Source organism: Zea mays, chromosome 4, assembly GCF_902167145.1.
Source record: "Zea mays cultivar B73 chromosome 4, Zm-B73-REFERENCE-NAM-5.0, whole genome shotgun sequence".
Lineage (NCBI taxonomy): Eukaryota > Viridiplantae > Streptophyta > Magnoliopsida > Poales > Poaceae > Zea > Zea mays.
Window position 1 is genome coordinate 135,043,832 of NC_050099.1, and position 13,684 is coordinate 135,057,515.

Sequence of the window (13,684 nt, forward strand, 5' to 3'; positions counted from 1 at the left end):
TGTAAGGGGTATGAATGTAATTTCTCTCAAGCTGTGTCCTGTGCCTATAAATAGATGAACAGTACCCCCGTACTGTTCACGCTATCTTGTAATCGCTCGCGCACAACACTTGGATTTTTGCCTTCTGTCAAGCCGAAGGTATAAATATAATTAAACATCGTATTTAAATATTCAAGTTTGTATAATGGAACATATGAATGATATTATGTGTTTGTTCGTGTTATCTTTCATGTTTCATATGTTTCATCTTTCATTATCTTATAATCGTGATGATGAAGGTATGTCCTTCAAAATCTTCGTCCGAAGATCGTTATATCCTAAGGGAAATAATGTTTCAAAGGACGAAGGACGAAGGACTTTAATATTTAATACTTTGTGTTTCCTTGTTCTTGACTCATAGCATTTGAGAACAAGTCCCCAACAATGGCCGAATGTGCTTTTATCTATAGTGTTACCAGGGCCAATCGAAGAGTTCCTTGAGGCAGAACCCCTTGCCCTAGGGACAAAAAATTCTACGGTTGTGGTAACTGCTACACCAATGGTAGTGACCAAAGCTAGGGATAATTCTCTAAGGCAAGAATTTACCCCTAGAAAGGATGACAAGATTGTTGAAGCCGAGAAGCCAAAGGAGGAAGAAAAAGCTTCCAAAGAAAAAATTCTTTACATGAAGGCTCAATGGCCACTAGCTCCGACCCAGTATGTGATACGACAGGTCGTTGGCAAGGACATGAATGCAGAACATATTACTGAAGCGCAATCTATCGTCGAAGGGCTTGGGTATCCGTCCGTAGCAACTATTTTCCAAGGCGATGAAGACGGCTACTTATATTGCTACCTAGATAGCAATGAAATCAATGTTTGTCGCTTTATGATGGATAATATTGGATATCCAAATCTTGAGAATGGACTGTCTGCAATGCCGAAGCAAGATCTTGGAGACTGTGTGGCCTATAATTGTTTAAAGGTGAGTTTTCATTTTTGGTTTAGTTTACGAATGAACGCATTTAGATGATGGTAACATGTTTAGTTGTTTCCTTTGTATTGCACATGGACTTATACTAAGCAAGGCCTTAAATGAAAAAAAGATGCTAAAGAAGCCAACACTCATACTGCAATAAACAATATGTGGTCTAAAGTTACCGACCTTTAGCATAAAATCAAAGAAAAAGAGGATATGCTTAATACGTTAGCCAACGATCTTATTGAAAGTTGATCCTAGCTTCAGAAGGATGTTGAAGAGAGAAAGAAATGGTGTTAAAAGATTAAAAAAAACTCAAAATTGGTAAAGTTTCGAAGCTCGAGACAAAATCTTTAGCTCCTAAAGTAGCTAAAGGATTTCGAAGATGAGATGAGAAGGACTGTTGTGGTCCATAAAGCTAAAATCGCTAAGTTAAAAAGAAAAGCTTAAAATGATATGAAAATCTTAAATTGGAATATGCGAAGAGAGAAATTACTAGTGATGAAAAAGATAGACTTCAAAAAATTGTTAATGAGCTATGAAGCACTAAAGAGTAGTGCTTCTCCGTTATCTCCCAATATTGCCAAAAACTAAGGAATACCTTCGTCTCTATTAGGGCTAGGTCCAGTGTGAAAGATTATGTAGATGGAGATGCAACTAGGGCAATAAAGTGGATTGGAGGAGAGGTGGAAGCTTTAGATGAAGTCCTATCAACTTGGGGAGACTACTGCGAGTTGATAGGACTTCATCAAAAGAGGCCAATATGAACACGTGAAGGCCTTGGGTCAGCTCTCCTCGATATCAGAAGTCCTCCCTGATTTTACTAAACATGTGTTCATGTGTTCATATCTCCTCGATTTTGGGAAGGCTAAATGTGAACACGTGAAGGTCGTGGGTTAGCTGGATTTTAAAGTCTCTTTAGATGATATCAGAAGTCCTTCAGTCGAAGCCTCCAATATGGGAAAGAAATTCTTCACATAAATATGGAGTGCTGGAGGGAAGCAACTGGCTGGTGAAGCAGCTAAAAAGAACACATAAATGTTTTTACTAAACATTAGCTCTAATTCGCTATTTGTCGTGTTTTACTACTTACATAAGTTTTGCTTCGTAAGTGGAGAAGGATGCTAAAGAGGCCAAGACAATTAGGGAAGCACTGAGGTTAAACGAACTCGAAGGTGCTTAACTTCTTGCCTGAGACTCGTGCTCTAATTCCACACGTCAACTTAATAATTTTTTTGGAGCAGATGCCCTTCCAACGGAGCCCAAAGAATACATTCTCAAAGATGATCTAGACCTGAAGGAGAACCTAGACCTTATTGATATCATGAACAAGATTGTCGGTATTTCGACCCCGGGGGGTCCCTGGACCGACGAGTAAATTGTCGCTGCGTGTCCCAGCCCAGATGGGTCGGCGCGAGACGGAGCACAAGGGGGAAACAGTAAGGGGAAACCGCGGCCTCGTGTTGTCCTGCGCCCAAGGCGGATGTGCTTGCAGTAGGGGGTTACAAGCGTTCGCGTGGGAGAGAGAGAGAGAGAGCCTGAGCCTTGTGCGTCAGCCCGTCCTCCTGCGCGGCCACCTTTTGGTACGAGGGCCCTGGACCTTCCTTTTATAGATGTAAGGAGAAGGCCCAGGTGTACAATGGGGGTGTAGCAATGTGCTAACGTGTCTAGCAGATGGGAGCCAGAGTCCTATGTACATGCCGACGTGGCTGTCGGAGAGGTTTTGGCGCCCTGTTCATGTGATGTCGTGGCCGTCGGAGGAGCGCCTGAGCCCTGTGGAAGCACAGCTGTCGGGGCTGTCGGATCCTTGCTGACGTCTCCTTGCTTCCGTAAGGGGCTCAGAACCGCCGTCGTCATGGAGCACGCAGGGTGCCATCATTACTTGTTTACCGGGGTGAGCCAGATGGGACGCCGGTCTTGTTCCCCGTAGCCTGAGCTAGCTAGGGGTAGGGTAATGATGGGTCCCCCTGTGACGTGGTCGGTCCGAGCCCGAGGTCGGGCGAGGCGGTGACTCTTCTGAGGTCGAGGCTGAGTCCTGCCCGATATTCTGTCGGAGCTGCACAAGTTGTCCTACTTCCTCGTTGAGCCTGGCCTGCATCTCGCGGATTTGCTCGAGCTGTGCGTCCTGACCCCCCGCAGGGACTGGGACCACAGCTAGCTCCCAAAGGATGTCAACGCGAGGCGCAGGCCTAGGGGGATCGCCGTCCTCCGGTATACCAAGATGGTTGCCTTCGTCGAGACCCCCCTAGATCGACGTGGAATCATTCACGACTTGGGCCACAGTCCTCGTTGTCAAGGCTGTGGCCATCATCGGAGCAATCGGAGAGGCAGTAGTCACATGCGGTCATGAAGTCCCGCATGGCACTGGGGTTACCGAGCCTAGAGAAATCCCAACCATAGTCGGGCTCGTCATCTTCCTCGGAACCCAGGGGCCTGTAGGTCGAGACGGCCGTCAGTCGGTCCCAGGTTGACCGCATATGGTACACCGGAAGGTTCGGATATGCCTTTATGAAAGCGTCCTCCGAAGCGGGGTCGCAGCTGAATCTAAAAGGCATAGGATGGGAAACGGACGGTACCTCTTGATCGACGGTTGGTGACGAAGTCGCGTCAGGGATGGACTGCACCGTTGTCTCAGGTACGAGGTTAACGCCCAGCAAGTCCTTTGCGAGCGCGCTGGCGTCGTCCGTCTACTTGGGGTTGGCGTGTTGCGGGGAAACGACGCTCGTCTTTGTCTCAGACGCGAGGTAAACGCCCGACGTGTCCCCCGCTGGGGCGCCGGCGCCGTCGACTCGCTCGACAGCCGATGAGGTGCCGCCTCCTGCTTGGCCATGGCTGCCCCGCCTCCTCCTCCGTCGGTGGGGAAGGTGATGGGACAGTCCCGGATGCTGTTCTTCCGTCACGTGGGGAAGACGTCGTCGATTCCGTCGCCGGCGGGTGGGCTGACGGCCGCCATTGTCGTTGTCGCGCGACGGAGGAAGGAGTATCATGTCGTAGCTGTCGTCGAGGGACATGAACTCAAGACTCCCGAAACGAAGCATCGTCCCGGGGTTGGAGAGGTTGCTGGAGACTACCCATCTGGAGCTTGACGGGAAGTTGTTCATCAACACGCAGCAGGCCCCTACCTGGCGCGCCAACTGTCGGCGTTTCGACCCCGGGGGGGTCTCTGGACCGACGAGTAAATTGTCGCTGCGTGTCCCAGCCCAGATGGGTCGGCGCGAGACGGAGCACAAGGGGGAAACAGTAAGGGGAAACCGCGGCCTCGTGTTGTCCTGTGCCCAGGGCGGATGCGCTTGCAGTAGGGGGTTACAAGCGTTCGCGTGGGAGAGAGAGAGAGCCTGAGCCTTGTGCGTCAGCCCGTCCTCCCGCGCGGCCACCTTTTGGTACGAGGGCCCTGGACCTTCCTTTTATAGATGTAAGGAGAAGGCCCAGGTGTACAATGGGGGGTGTAGCAATTTGCTAACGTGTCTAGCAGAGGGGAGCCAGAGTCCTATGTACATGCCGACGTGGCTGTCGGAGAGGTTTTGGCGCCCTATTCATGTGATGTCGTGGCCATCGGAGGAGCGCCTAAGCCGTGTGGAAGCACAACTGTCTGGGCTGTCGGATCCTTGCTGACGTCTCCTTGCTTCCGTAAGGGGCTGAGAACCGCCGTCGTCATGGAGCACGCGGGGTGCCATCATTACTTGTTTACCGGGGCGAGCCAGATGGGATGCCGGTCTTGTTCCCCGTAGCCTGAGCTAGCTAGGGGTAGGGTAATGATGGGTCCCCCTGTGACGTGGTCGGTCCGAGCCCGAGGTCGGGCGAGGCGGTGACTCTTCCGAGGTCGAGGCTGAGTCCGAGCCCTGGGGTCGGGCGAGATGGAGACCATCGTCCGAGGTCGAGGTTGAGTCCGAGCCCTGGGGTCGGGTGAGGCGGAGACCGTCTTCCGGAGTCGAGGTTGAGTCCGAGCCCTGGGGTCGGGCGAGGCGGAGACCGTCTTTCGGAGTCGAGGTTGAGTCCGAGCCCTGGGGTCGGGCGAGGCGGAGCTTCCTATGGCACCTGAGGCTGGACTTGGCTGCTGTCGGCCTAACTCCGGCGAGTGGCACAGCAGTCGGAGCAGGGCAGGCGACGCTGTTTTCCTGTCAGGTCAGTCAGTGGAGGGGCGAAGTGACTGCGGTCACTTCGGCCTTGTCGACTGAAGAGCGTGCGTCAGGATAAGATGTCAGGCGATCCTTGCATTGAATGCTCCTGCGATACGATCGGTTGGCGTGGCGATCTGGCCAAGGTTGCTTCTCCGTGAAGCCTGCCCGAGCTGGGCCTCGGGCGATTCGAAAGTGCGCCCGTTGCTTGAGGAGGCCCTCGGGCGAGGCGTGAATCTACCTTGGTCTTACTGTTCCTGCCCGAGGCTAGGCTCGGGCGAGATCGTGTCCCTTGAGTGGATGGAGCCAAGACCTGAATTGCGCCCATCAGGCCTTTGTAGCTTTGTGCTGATGGTGGTTACCAGCTGAGATTAGGAGCCTTGGGGTACCCCTAATTATGGTCCCCGACAAAGATAATAAACGAAGTTGTACTAAAAAATTGTAATGACGCTGCTGATGAAGTTTTAAAGGATAACTGATAAGCACTTTTACGAAGAACTTTGTAAACCATTTGTGTAATATAAAGAGTTTTGTATGTTTGTTGTGATATTCTTTTTGATGCGTGAAACCAAAATAAGTGCTTTTTGAGCCAAGGGTGAAAACACCTTCTGTTTTTTCACGCATAATAAAGGCATGAAATTGCCTCTCGTTACATTGTGACAGGTGAAACGAATATTAAGCGCTTTAATACAATTGTAAGAATCGATGAACCACTTCGACCCGTGTTTATAACATCTGTGCTAATAAAAAATGAAACCTTTGCTTTATCTGCTCAAGGAAAGGTTTGCTATAAAGAATTCACATTCCTTCGAAGTTTTTTTGTCACCATTACTAGGTGTTTGATCTGTCTATCACACAATTTTAAAAACAAAGGGGATATCTTCCATTGTCGTGCTCATATGAACGAGAGAACAAGAGAATATAAATGATACTGTTCATGATGGCATGATGAAATGATGTTATGATGCAAATGTATGATGCTAGAAGTATTATGACAAAGGTGCATCAAACTTAGAAAATAAATGATCCTACCTTCATTCGATGGTCTTTGGGATCTGACACTATCTTCCATCTGAAGGACTTCAGAGCCTTGTCACCTTTACTAGGTGATTTTTTTATTCTGCCTTCTATCTGAAGGACTTTGGAGTCTTGTCACCTTTACTGGGTGATTGAACCAGGTCTTTAGGATCTTTTTCCTTTTTTGTTACACTCGAAGGTACAACCTCATAGTTCATTTACAAACTTGAGAGGGATATTGACATTATCGTCTATTTTGATGAAGGCTAATAAAGAGAGGACATAACAAATGAAAAGATCCCTTCAAAGGAACCCCTCCGGCCCTAATATATGTGTTTGGACTCGAGAATCACACTATTCACTATATGAGCTTCAGAAGCCCCCTTTCTGTCCTGCTGATGCATATCTTGTACTAAAATTGAGGGTGGCCTACAAGCACTTGCTAATATGGTGGGGACCTAGGATAAATGGTAGAGGAAGTGTCCAGTGTATGGATGAAGGACTAGTCGAAGCCATAGCCTAAAGGTTATGGCTTTAGCTCTTGATGTTGAATTTGCTGCAGGACGTAAGGCGAGTAGTATGAAGATGTGTGGAAAACCTTTTTTGGTTCATTTGTATGAGCAGCAACAATCTCTTTCTGCTTTTATATGGTTATTTGACATGTCTTCGTAGTGTGAACCTTGTTTTCTCATCATAAAACACAATACTACTTCCTTGGCTGAGAGTTGTTGTTAAACCTTTCTTCGAATCACACTAGTGAACGAAAATTGCTATGTGAAGGTTGCTGCTATGTCCCTGGTGCTTGAGATGAATCTTGTTGTTGATTATGCTTCAGACATGTTTAGGGTGAAGTCTCCCTCTGAAGCCCCTAGCGGTTTCTGCATACCTTTGTGCCTCTTCCCTTCGGTGGCGAAAATCATTGTTTGCCCTGATATACTTAACCATTTTTGTAACAGCTTCTCAAAAGAATGAGGAGATCTCCTAGTAAAATAATGAGCTGCTGGGCCCAGATGAAGCCCCTGAATAATTGCTTCAATAACAATGTCATTTGGCACAGTTGGTCTCTGATCCTAAAGACGAAGAAACCTTCAGACATAGGCATAGAGATATTCGTTGTGTTCTTGTGCACACTGGAACATGGCATGTGCAGTTATGGGCTTCGTCTGCATACCCTATAAGCTCGTGAGAAGCATATCTTTAAGCTTATGCCAGGATTAAACAGAACACTACCAAATAGAAGAGTACCAAGTTTGAACCACATTCTTAACTGACATGACAAATGATTTTGCCATCACCATTGCATTGCCATCGTACGAGGATATGGTGGCCTCATAGTTCATCAAGAACTATTTTGGATCTGAAAGACCATCATAAATTGGAAATTGAGATGGTCTGTAAAGAGGCGGCCATGGTGTAGCATGCGCTCTGCTGCTAAAGGAGAAGAATCATCATATAACAAAGCATCATGGTTGTGTTCTTCGAAATGAAAATATCTTCTCTCGTTGTAGTTGAGAGACCCAAAGTATCTTCTCTTGTTGCTTCTCGACTTGCTGGTGAATAACTTTGAGATTTTTCATTTCTAGGTCAAGGTCCTATTGTGGTGGAGGATCCATGGCCTTCCTTTTCTCTTTTCGTGCCTCAAGAAGACGTGCTTCTTCTTATTCTTCTTGGTTCTAATCAATGGGAGCAAGAACCGAACCGAGAGTTGTGGACTTCTTCGGAGGCATGACGAAGAGATCCTTGTAGTCATGAGTTCACCAAAGGTGGGTGCTAATGTTGGTCACCTTCTTTGATTCCTAATGGAGAACAAAATAGGGCAACATAATTAGAAACAATAGGCTTTCGTTCCTTCAATCTATCTAATAGAAGGACTGAAGGAAGTAGGTTGTTATGATTAAGAAACCTTCGAACAATGAGATGGAAAAGTTAAAAGAAGAATGGTTACTAGTATGTTTCTTTTGTCATTTCTTCTCATTACAAATAGCTACAATTATACCTTCGAATGGAGATACAAAGGTAAGGAATTCACAACTTCAGAGGTTGTGCAGTTTGGATTTCCTTTCAGGAAAAAAGGTTGCACACTTGCATGACACTTTACCTCTATTTATAGTGGTGAGTCATAGTACAATTTTTGTAGGATTACAAATATGCCCTCAGATCCTATACATACAGACTGCATGGCTCCATTAGGGCATCACCAGTTGTGCTGACCAAGTCACCAGGTTTTCTCCCTTATTTCTTTACTGTTGCATGTCAAAATCACAGAGCCGAAGTTTCCTAGCCTCATCCTCGTGTATACACTGCTTAGCCGAAGACTTTCAGATGAAGGTCAGCTTCATCACTGCTTCGAAAGGCCTAAAACAGATTTGAAAACCATTGATGCATTAATGTTTTGAGAAGCTTCGGCAGGAGATGACCCCACATTGTATTTTTTGGCTCAATTTCATCCACGAACCATGGAAGTTCAAGAGCTAGAATGAAATACACTTGAAAGTTCATGAATGGAATTAAGTCTAAAGTGCAAAGTTTGAGGACAAGAACACCTATAATGAAACTAAGTTTAAAAGTAATCTTTAGACCCCTTGGGAATGCAGGAATCTTTCCCATTTCCTGTTTTTTTTCTTATGAAGATGAACCAAATCATGTGCTGAAATTCCTGCATCCCAAAGGAGGCCTCGGATGCAACCGAACTTTAGGTAATAGCTAAGACTAAAGTAACTATTTTGTCCACAATTTATTATACCTATAAGATTTGTAAACATCTATGATAAAAATCACTAGTCAAAATTGTGTGTTAGAGACCATGGCACGCCAAAAAATCACTTAATCTCGTGACTAGATCTTGTAACAATTACACCTAGAACGCTAGGATGATTTAGCCTCTGGTATAATAGATCTTAGTGTTTGAGCACGTTGTTTATATGATTACTTTTACTTTAATTACAATAATACATTTTTTGTGTATTTGACAAAACAATGGCATCCTATTAGGAATACTAAAGGCCTTGTTTGATTATTCACATCCCATGTGGATCAGACGAGATTGAAACATATTCAGAGAGATTTTGATTTGTTATAGATTTAAATCCACTACAATCTACATGGATTGAGGGTAACCGAGCATGCCCTTAATCGTGACTTTTTTTGGCTAACAAGGAAGACATGAGACCTTGGGATGAAAAACATATAAGGAACTACCATGAAATTACCTCTCTCCAAAAGAATTGTTTTTGGCCGACTAGTCACAGACTCGTGTATTGCTACCGTTTCTATATATTATATGTGTAGATTTATTTTAATTTTATGTATTCTGTTGGTTTGGTGAATGTGAAGTGAACAACCAAAATTTAAATGAACAATTTTATTTTATTTTTCATAAAGCTGGAGCACAGCAAGAAACCCACACCTACCAAGTGCCATGGCAATGGATCAGCGCACCGTCAGTGAATGAGCAGCCAGCAGCCCTGCCCTGCCCCTCCCGCTTCCCCGCCTATAAGTAGCACGAGCTCCACACCGATCCCCACACATCCTCTCCCTCGCCAGCAGCCGCCTCGCCACAGAACTAAAACCTCGATCGATCTCAGTTCAATCCATGGAGGACGTGGCCAACGCACACATCTACGCCCACGCCCACCGGAGCAAGCGTCCCCAGTCGGCCGCGATCAAAGACGGGGACGGGGACGTCGACCTGTCCATGAAAGGCGCGCGGTACCGCGGCGTGCGGCGCCGGCCGTGGGGCCGGTTCGCGGCAGAGATCCGCGACCCCATGTCCAAGGAGCGGCGGTGGCTCGGCACCTTCGACACCGCCGAGCAGGCCGCCTGCGCCTACGACATCGCGGCGCGCGCCATGCGCGGCAACAAGGCGCGCACCAACTTCCCGGGCCACGCCACGGCGGGCTACTGGCCGTGGGGCGCGCCGCAGCCGGCGGCGGTGGCGCACCCGATCAACCCTTTCCTCCTGCACAACCTCATCATGAGCTCCTCCAACCACGGCTGCCGCCTGCTCAACCACGCAGGCCACGGACACGTCCACTCCGCAGCCCCCAGACCTCCGGCGCCGGCGGCGGACGCCACGTCCACGACCATCGCAGCGCCCTTCCCTGTCGCCGCACACCCCGCCGTAGCGATGGACGAGGACGTGGACGACTGGGACGGCGTCCTGCGGAGCGAGCCCGCGGACGCCGGGCTGCTGCAGGACGCGCTGCACGACTTCTACCCTTTCACGCGTCCGCGCGCCGGCGGGGGCAGGCGCGGCCTGTCCGCGGCCGGAACCGACGCCAGGGCGGCAGCTGCGTTGGTGGCGCCGGTAAAGCCGGATGCTTTCGTCGTTCCCAGCCCTTTCGCCGGCGTCGAGGGGGACGGTGAATACCCGATGATGCCGCAGGGCCTGCTCGAGGACGTGATCCACTCCCCGGCGTTCGTGGAGGTTGTGGCCGCGCCGCCGTCCGTCCCCACGCGCCGCGGCCGCCGGGGCTGATGGGTGCGTGGATCGCGTGCGAGTGGGACATGAAATGGAGGACCTGGTGCTTTTGGGATTCACGATTGCTTGCTTGATTTCATGACAGCCAAATCGATCATCTAGTCGCCTTGTGTGTTTTACTAGCAGCTAGCTAGCATGTAGTACTGATGATATGCGTGGTGTCCTGGACTGTGTACTCCAATGCATGGAATCAAAGCTTGTTTTCGATGGATTCCAACCAGTTTCATCTTGCATGTCTTCAATTTTCTAGATGCTCAGTAATCTATGTTGTGGGGATGAGTTCTCTTCTTGCTCTTTAGTATTTTGATTACTTGCATCTGATTAGAGTCGGGAGCTCGGTCACATGAACTTTATGGAGATTTGTGGAACAAATAGTCATTTCGAACGTAACTGTTGTTTTAATATACACCAGAATGGGCCGTCAGACGGGGGATTAATTGACCAATAAAGCTTGCCGAACCGAAGCGTCGCCTTCCATGATATTATCCATGGTGCCAAATCCGGCATCCTGATTTCGTCTAGATCATTGTAAAATCACACAATGTGGGGAAGAAACGGAAAGCAATTGAAGCAGTAACCGTGCCTAGCGACAAAATTAAGCTGGGTGGCTGAAAAACTCAAATTAAGATGGCGCTAGAATAATAATAGTGCAAATTATCGACATGTCACAATATAAATAAAAGATGGCTAAAGTTTCTACTAGGCTATACTGTTTCTTACATATAAATTTTTTTAAAACATAGGACATAAAATCCTTACTCAGATTGTCTTAAAAGATATTCTTATTCTTTCAGTATTTCCAAGAGACTAGCTAAATGAATTGTCAAGTTAAATTTTGGTTACTCCATATAAGAGCATCTCCAATAGACTAGCTAAATAGCTTGTCAAGCTAAATTTTAGCTACTTAAGAGCATAATAGCTCTCCAACAGACTAGTCATTTAACTTGCTAAGTTATCTGGCTCTCTAAATTAATTCCCTCACTAGCCAAATTTGGCTAGCAACTCTCCCTAGCCTAACTTGCATGTTGGAGAGTCTGTTGGAATGAGATGTTATATATAGAGTTTAATATTTATGGAGAGACAAATAAAGAGTCAAATAAAGATTCAAAAAATAAAGAGTCTCTTGGAGAAGAGCAACTCTAAGAGATTAGCTAAAAAGACTAAACAAATTTACTGATTTAGCTACTCTCTAAAATAGATTTTACAGAAAAGTGTAGGCTAATCCAATAGACTCGGTAAACCTACGGACTAAATAGAGAGTAAAACAGGCTATCCAAAAATAGAGTTAAATTTGAATAGTCGTTTACAGAGTCTATTGGGTACACTTTTCTTCTAATATTAGCTAAATTTACCTTTACAAAACCACTCCAAGAGATTAGCTAAAAAGACTAGACAAATTTACTGATTTAGCTACCCTCTAAAACAGATTTTACAGAAAAGTGTAGGCTAATCCAATAGACTCGGTAAACCTATGGACTGAATAGAGAGTGAAGGAGGCTATCCAAAAATGGAGAGTTAAATTTGAATAGTCGTTTACATAGTCTATTGAATACATTTTTCTTCTAATATTAGCTAAATTTATATTTACAAAACCATATACCTAGTTTGTTGGAATTGCTCTAACTAGCCAACTCTCCCTAGCCAAACTTGGCTAGCCAGCCAAACTAGATATATAGTCATTTAGGTGAAATGCTACATGTAGAGTATAATCTTTATGAAAAAGTAAATAGAGAGTTAAATATAGAGCCAAAAATAAAGAGTCTCACATATAGAATATACTTTTATGGAAAAGTAAATATAGTCAAAGAGAGAGCCAAAAATAAAGAGTCTCTTAAAGATTTATAAAAACATTTTAGATCTAGATTATCTCCAGATATGTTTCTCTGTCAAACTAGAATGATTTCGTGGAACCGTTTGGCCAACTCGTTGGATTTTTGAAACTAGAACCTTGAGAAACCATGTTTCGGTGTTTCTCTACATGGTAAAAAAAAAGAGAATACATATCAAGTGATTGTCGTATCTTCGGCTTGTTTCTCTTTCATGTTAAACGGTGATTCTAGTGATTTTACTTCAAATCTAAAACGTTTCTCTTTGCTAAAGGCATGCACCCTAAGTAGTAGTCCTAGTTACTGGCTATTATCCGTGTATTTTATTGCCCGCATATGAAAAGTCAGACTCTCGCTCTTCACATACATTGATCACAGCTTGACCCGTGTTGGGTTCGCTGCATCTAGAGTTATTTGCCTATATCCACAGATACATAGAAATTGACCGTTACCCAGTGATACGCATGCCCAACATCAAATCACACGGTATGTGTATGGTAAAACTATTCTCAGTTGGAAGTTTTCTGAGATGGTTTCCAAAACACACATATTATCTAAATTACTTTATATTGATGTATGAAATAATAATCTCTCTAAAGACAGTCTTAGTGAAAGTGTCATCTGAATTTTATTTGTATTTAATAATCTATCACATGTCTTTGTTGATGACGTGCATATGTTTTCCTTAAAGGGAAGAAATAAGTTTTATAGAGGTGAAACTCTCTTAACACGATTAACAACTCTTTATGAGGTATGGAATTACATAAAAATCTTTATGAGGTGAAACTGTTTAATCTCCCATAAAAATCTTTCATATCTCTCTTTATTAAATTACATACCATACCATTATGTTTGCTTATGTGACGTGTCATTTAATGAGAAACTCACCATAAAAATGACCTGATTGATGAAACTTCCACTGAGAATGACCTTATTGCGTGATGTTGATAACATTGTAAAAGCTGCACATGATTGGCCAAAACGTCATGTACTAAAATTGTAAACTTTCAATGTAATTTTATTCACTTGAAAAATAGTGCCAATTGAGTTTCATAACCTTAGGCTGTCCGCAATAGATTATATAAAATAAGGGATTTGTATTATAGATTACACTCTTTATAGAGTGAAGTTTAAAATAGAGAACATGATAGGGGATGTGATAGTATTAGCTACCGGAGATAGCCTTATTGTCTATGCTCTTAGGCCCTATTTCAAATCACTAAAACAAATGGTTAGTAGCTAAAATTAGCTAGGAGGTTTAGAACCGGTGAACTAATGGACCAACTAA

General features: G+C 45.3%; 1 protein-coding gene across 1 annotated transcript; it reads left to right on the forward strand.

The window, feature by feature from the left end:
- The first annotated feature begins 9,613 nt into the window (after window positions 1-9,613).
- LOC100280953 (ethylene-responsive transcription factor ESR2) lies at window positions 9,614-10,857 on the forward strand. The gene has a single exon (XM_008680534.2). It carries the CDS (start codon window positions 9,683-9,685, stop codon window positions 10,565-10,567), a length of 885 nt encoding a protein of 294 aa, XP_008678756.1. The 5' UTR covers window positions 9,614-9,682; the 3' UTR covers window positions 10,568-10,857.
- The last annotated feature ends 2,827 nt before the right edge of the window (window positions 10,858-13,684 follow it).

Excerpts from the sequence above, each read along its gene's own strand:
- LOC100280953 (XM_008680534.2), top strand. The coding sequence starts at position 9,683 with ATGGAGGACGTGGCCAACGCACACATCTACGCCCACGCCCACCGGAGC.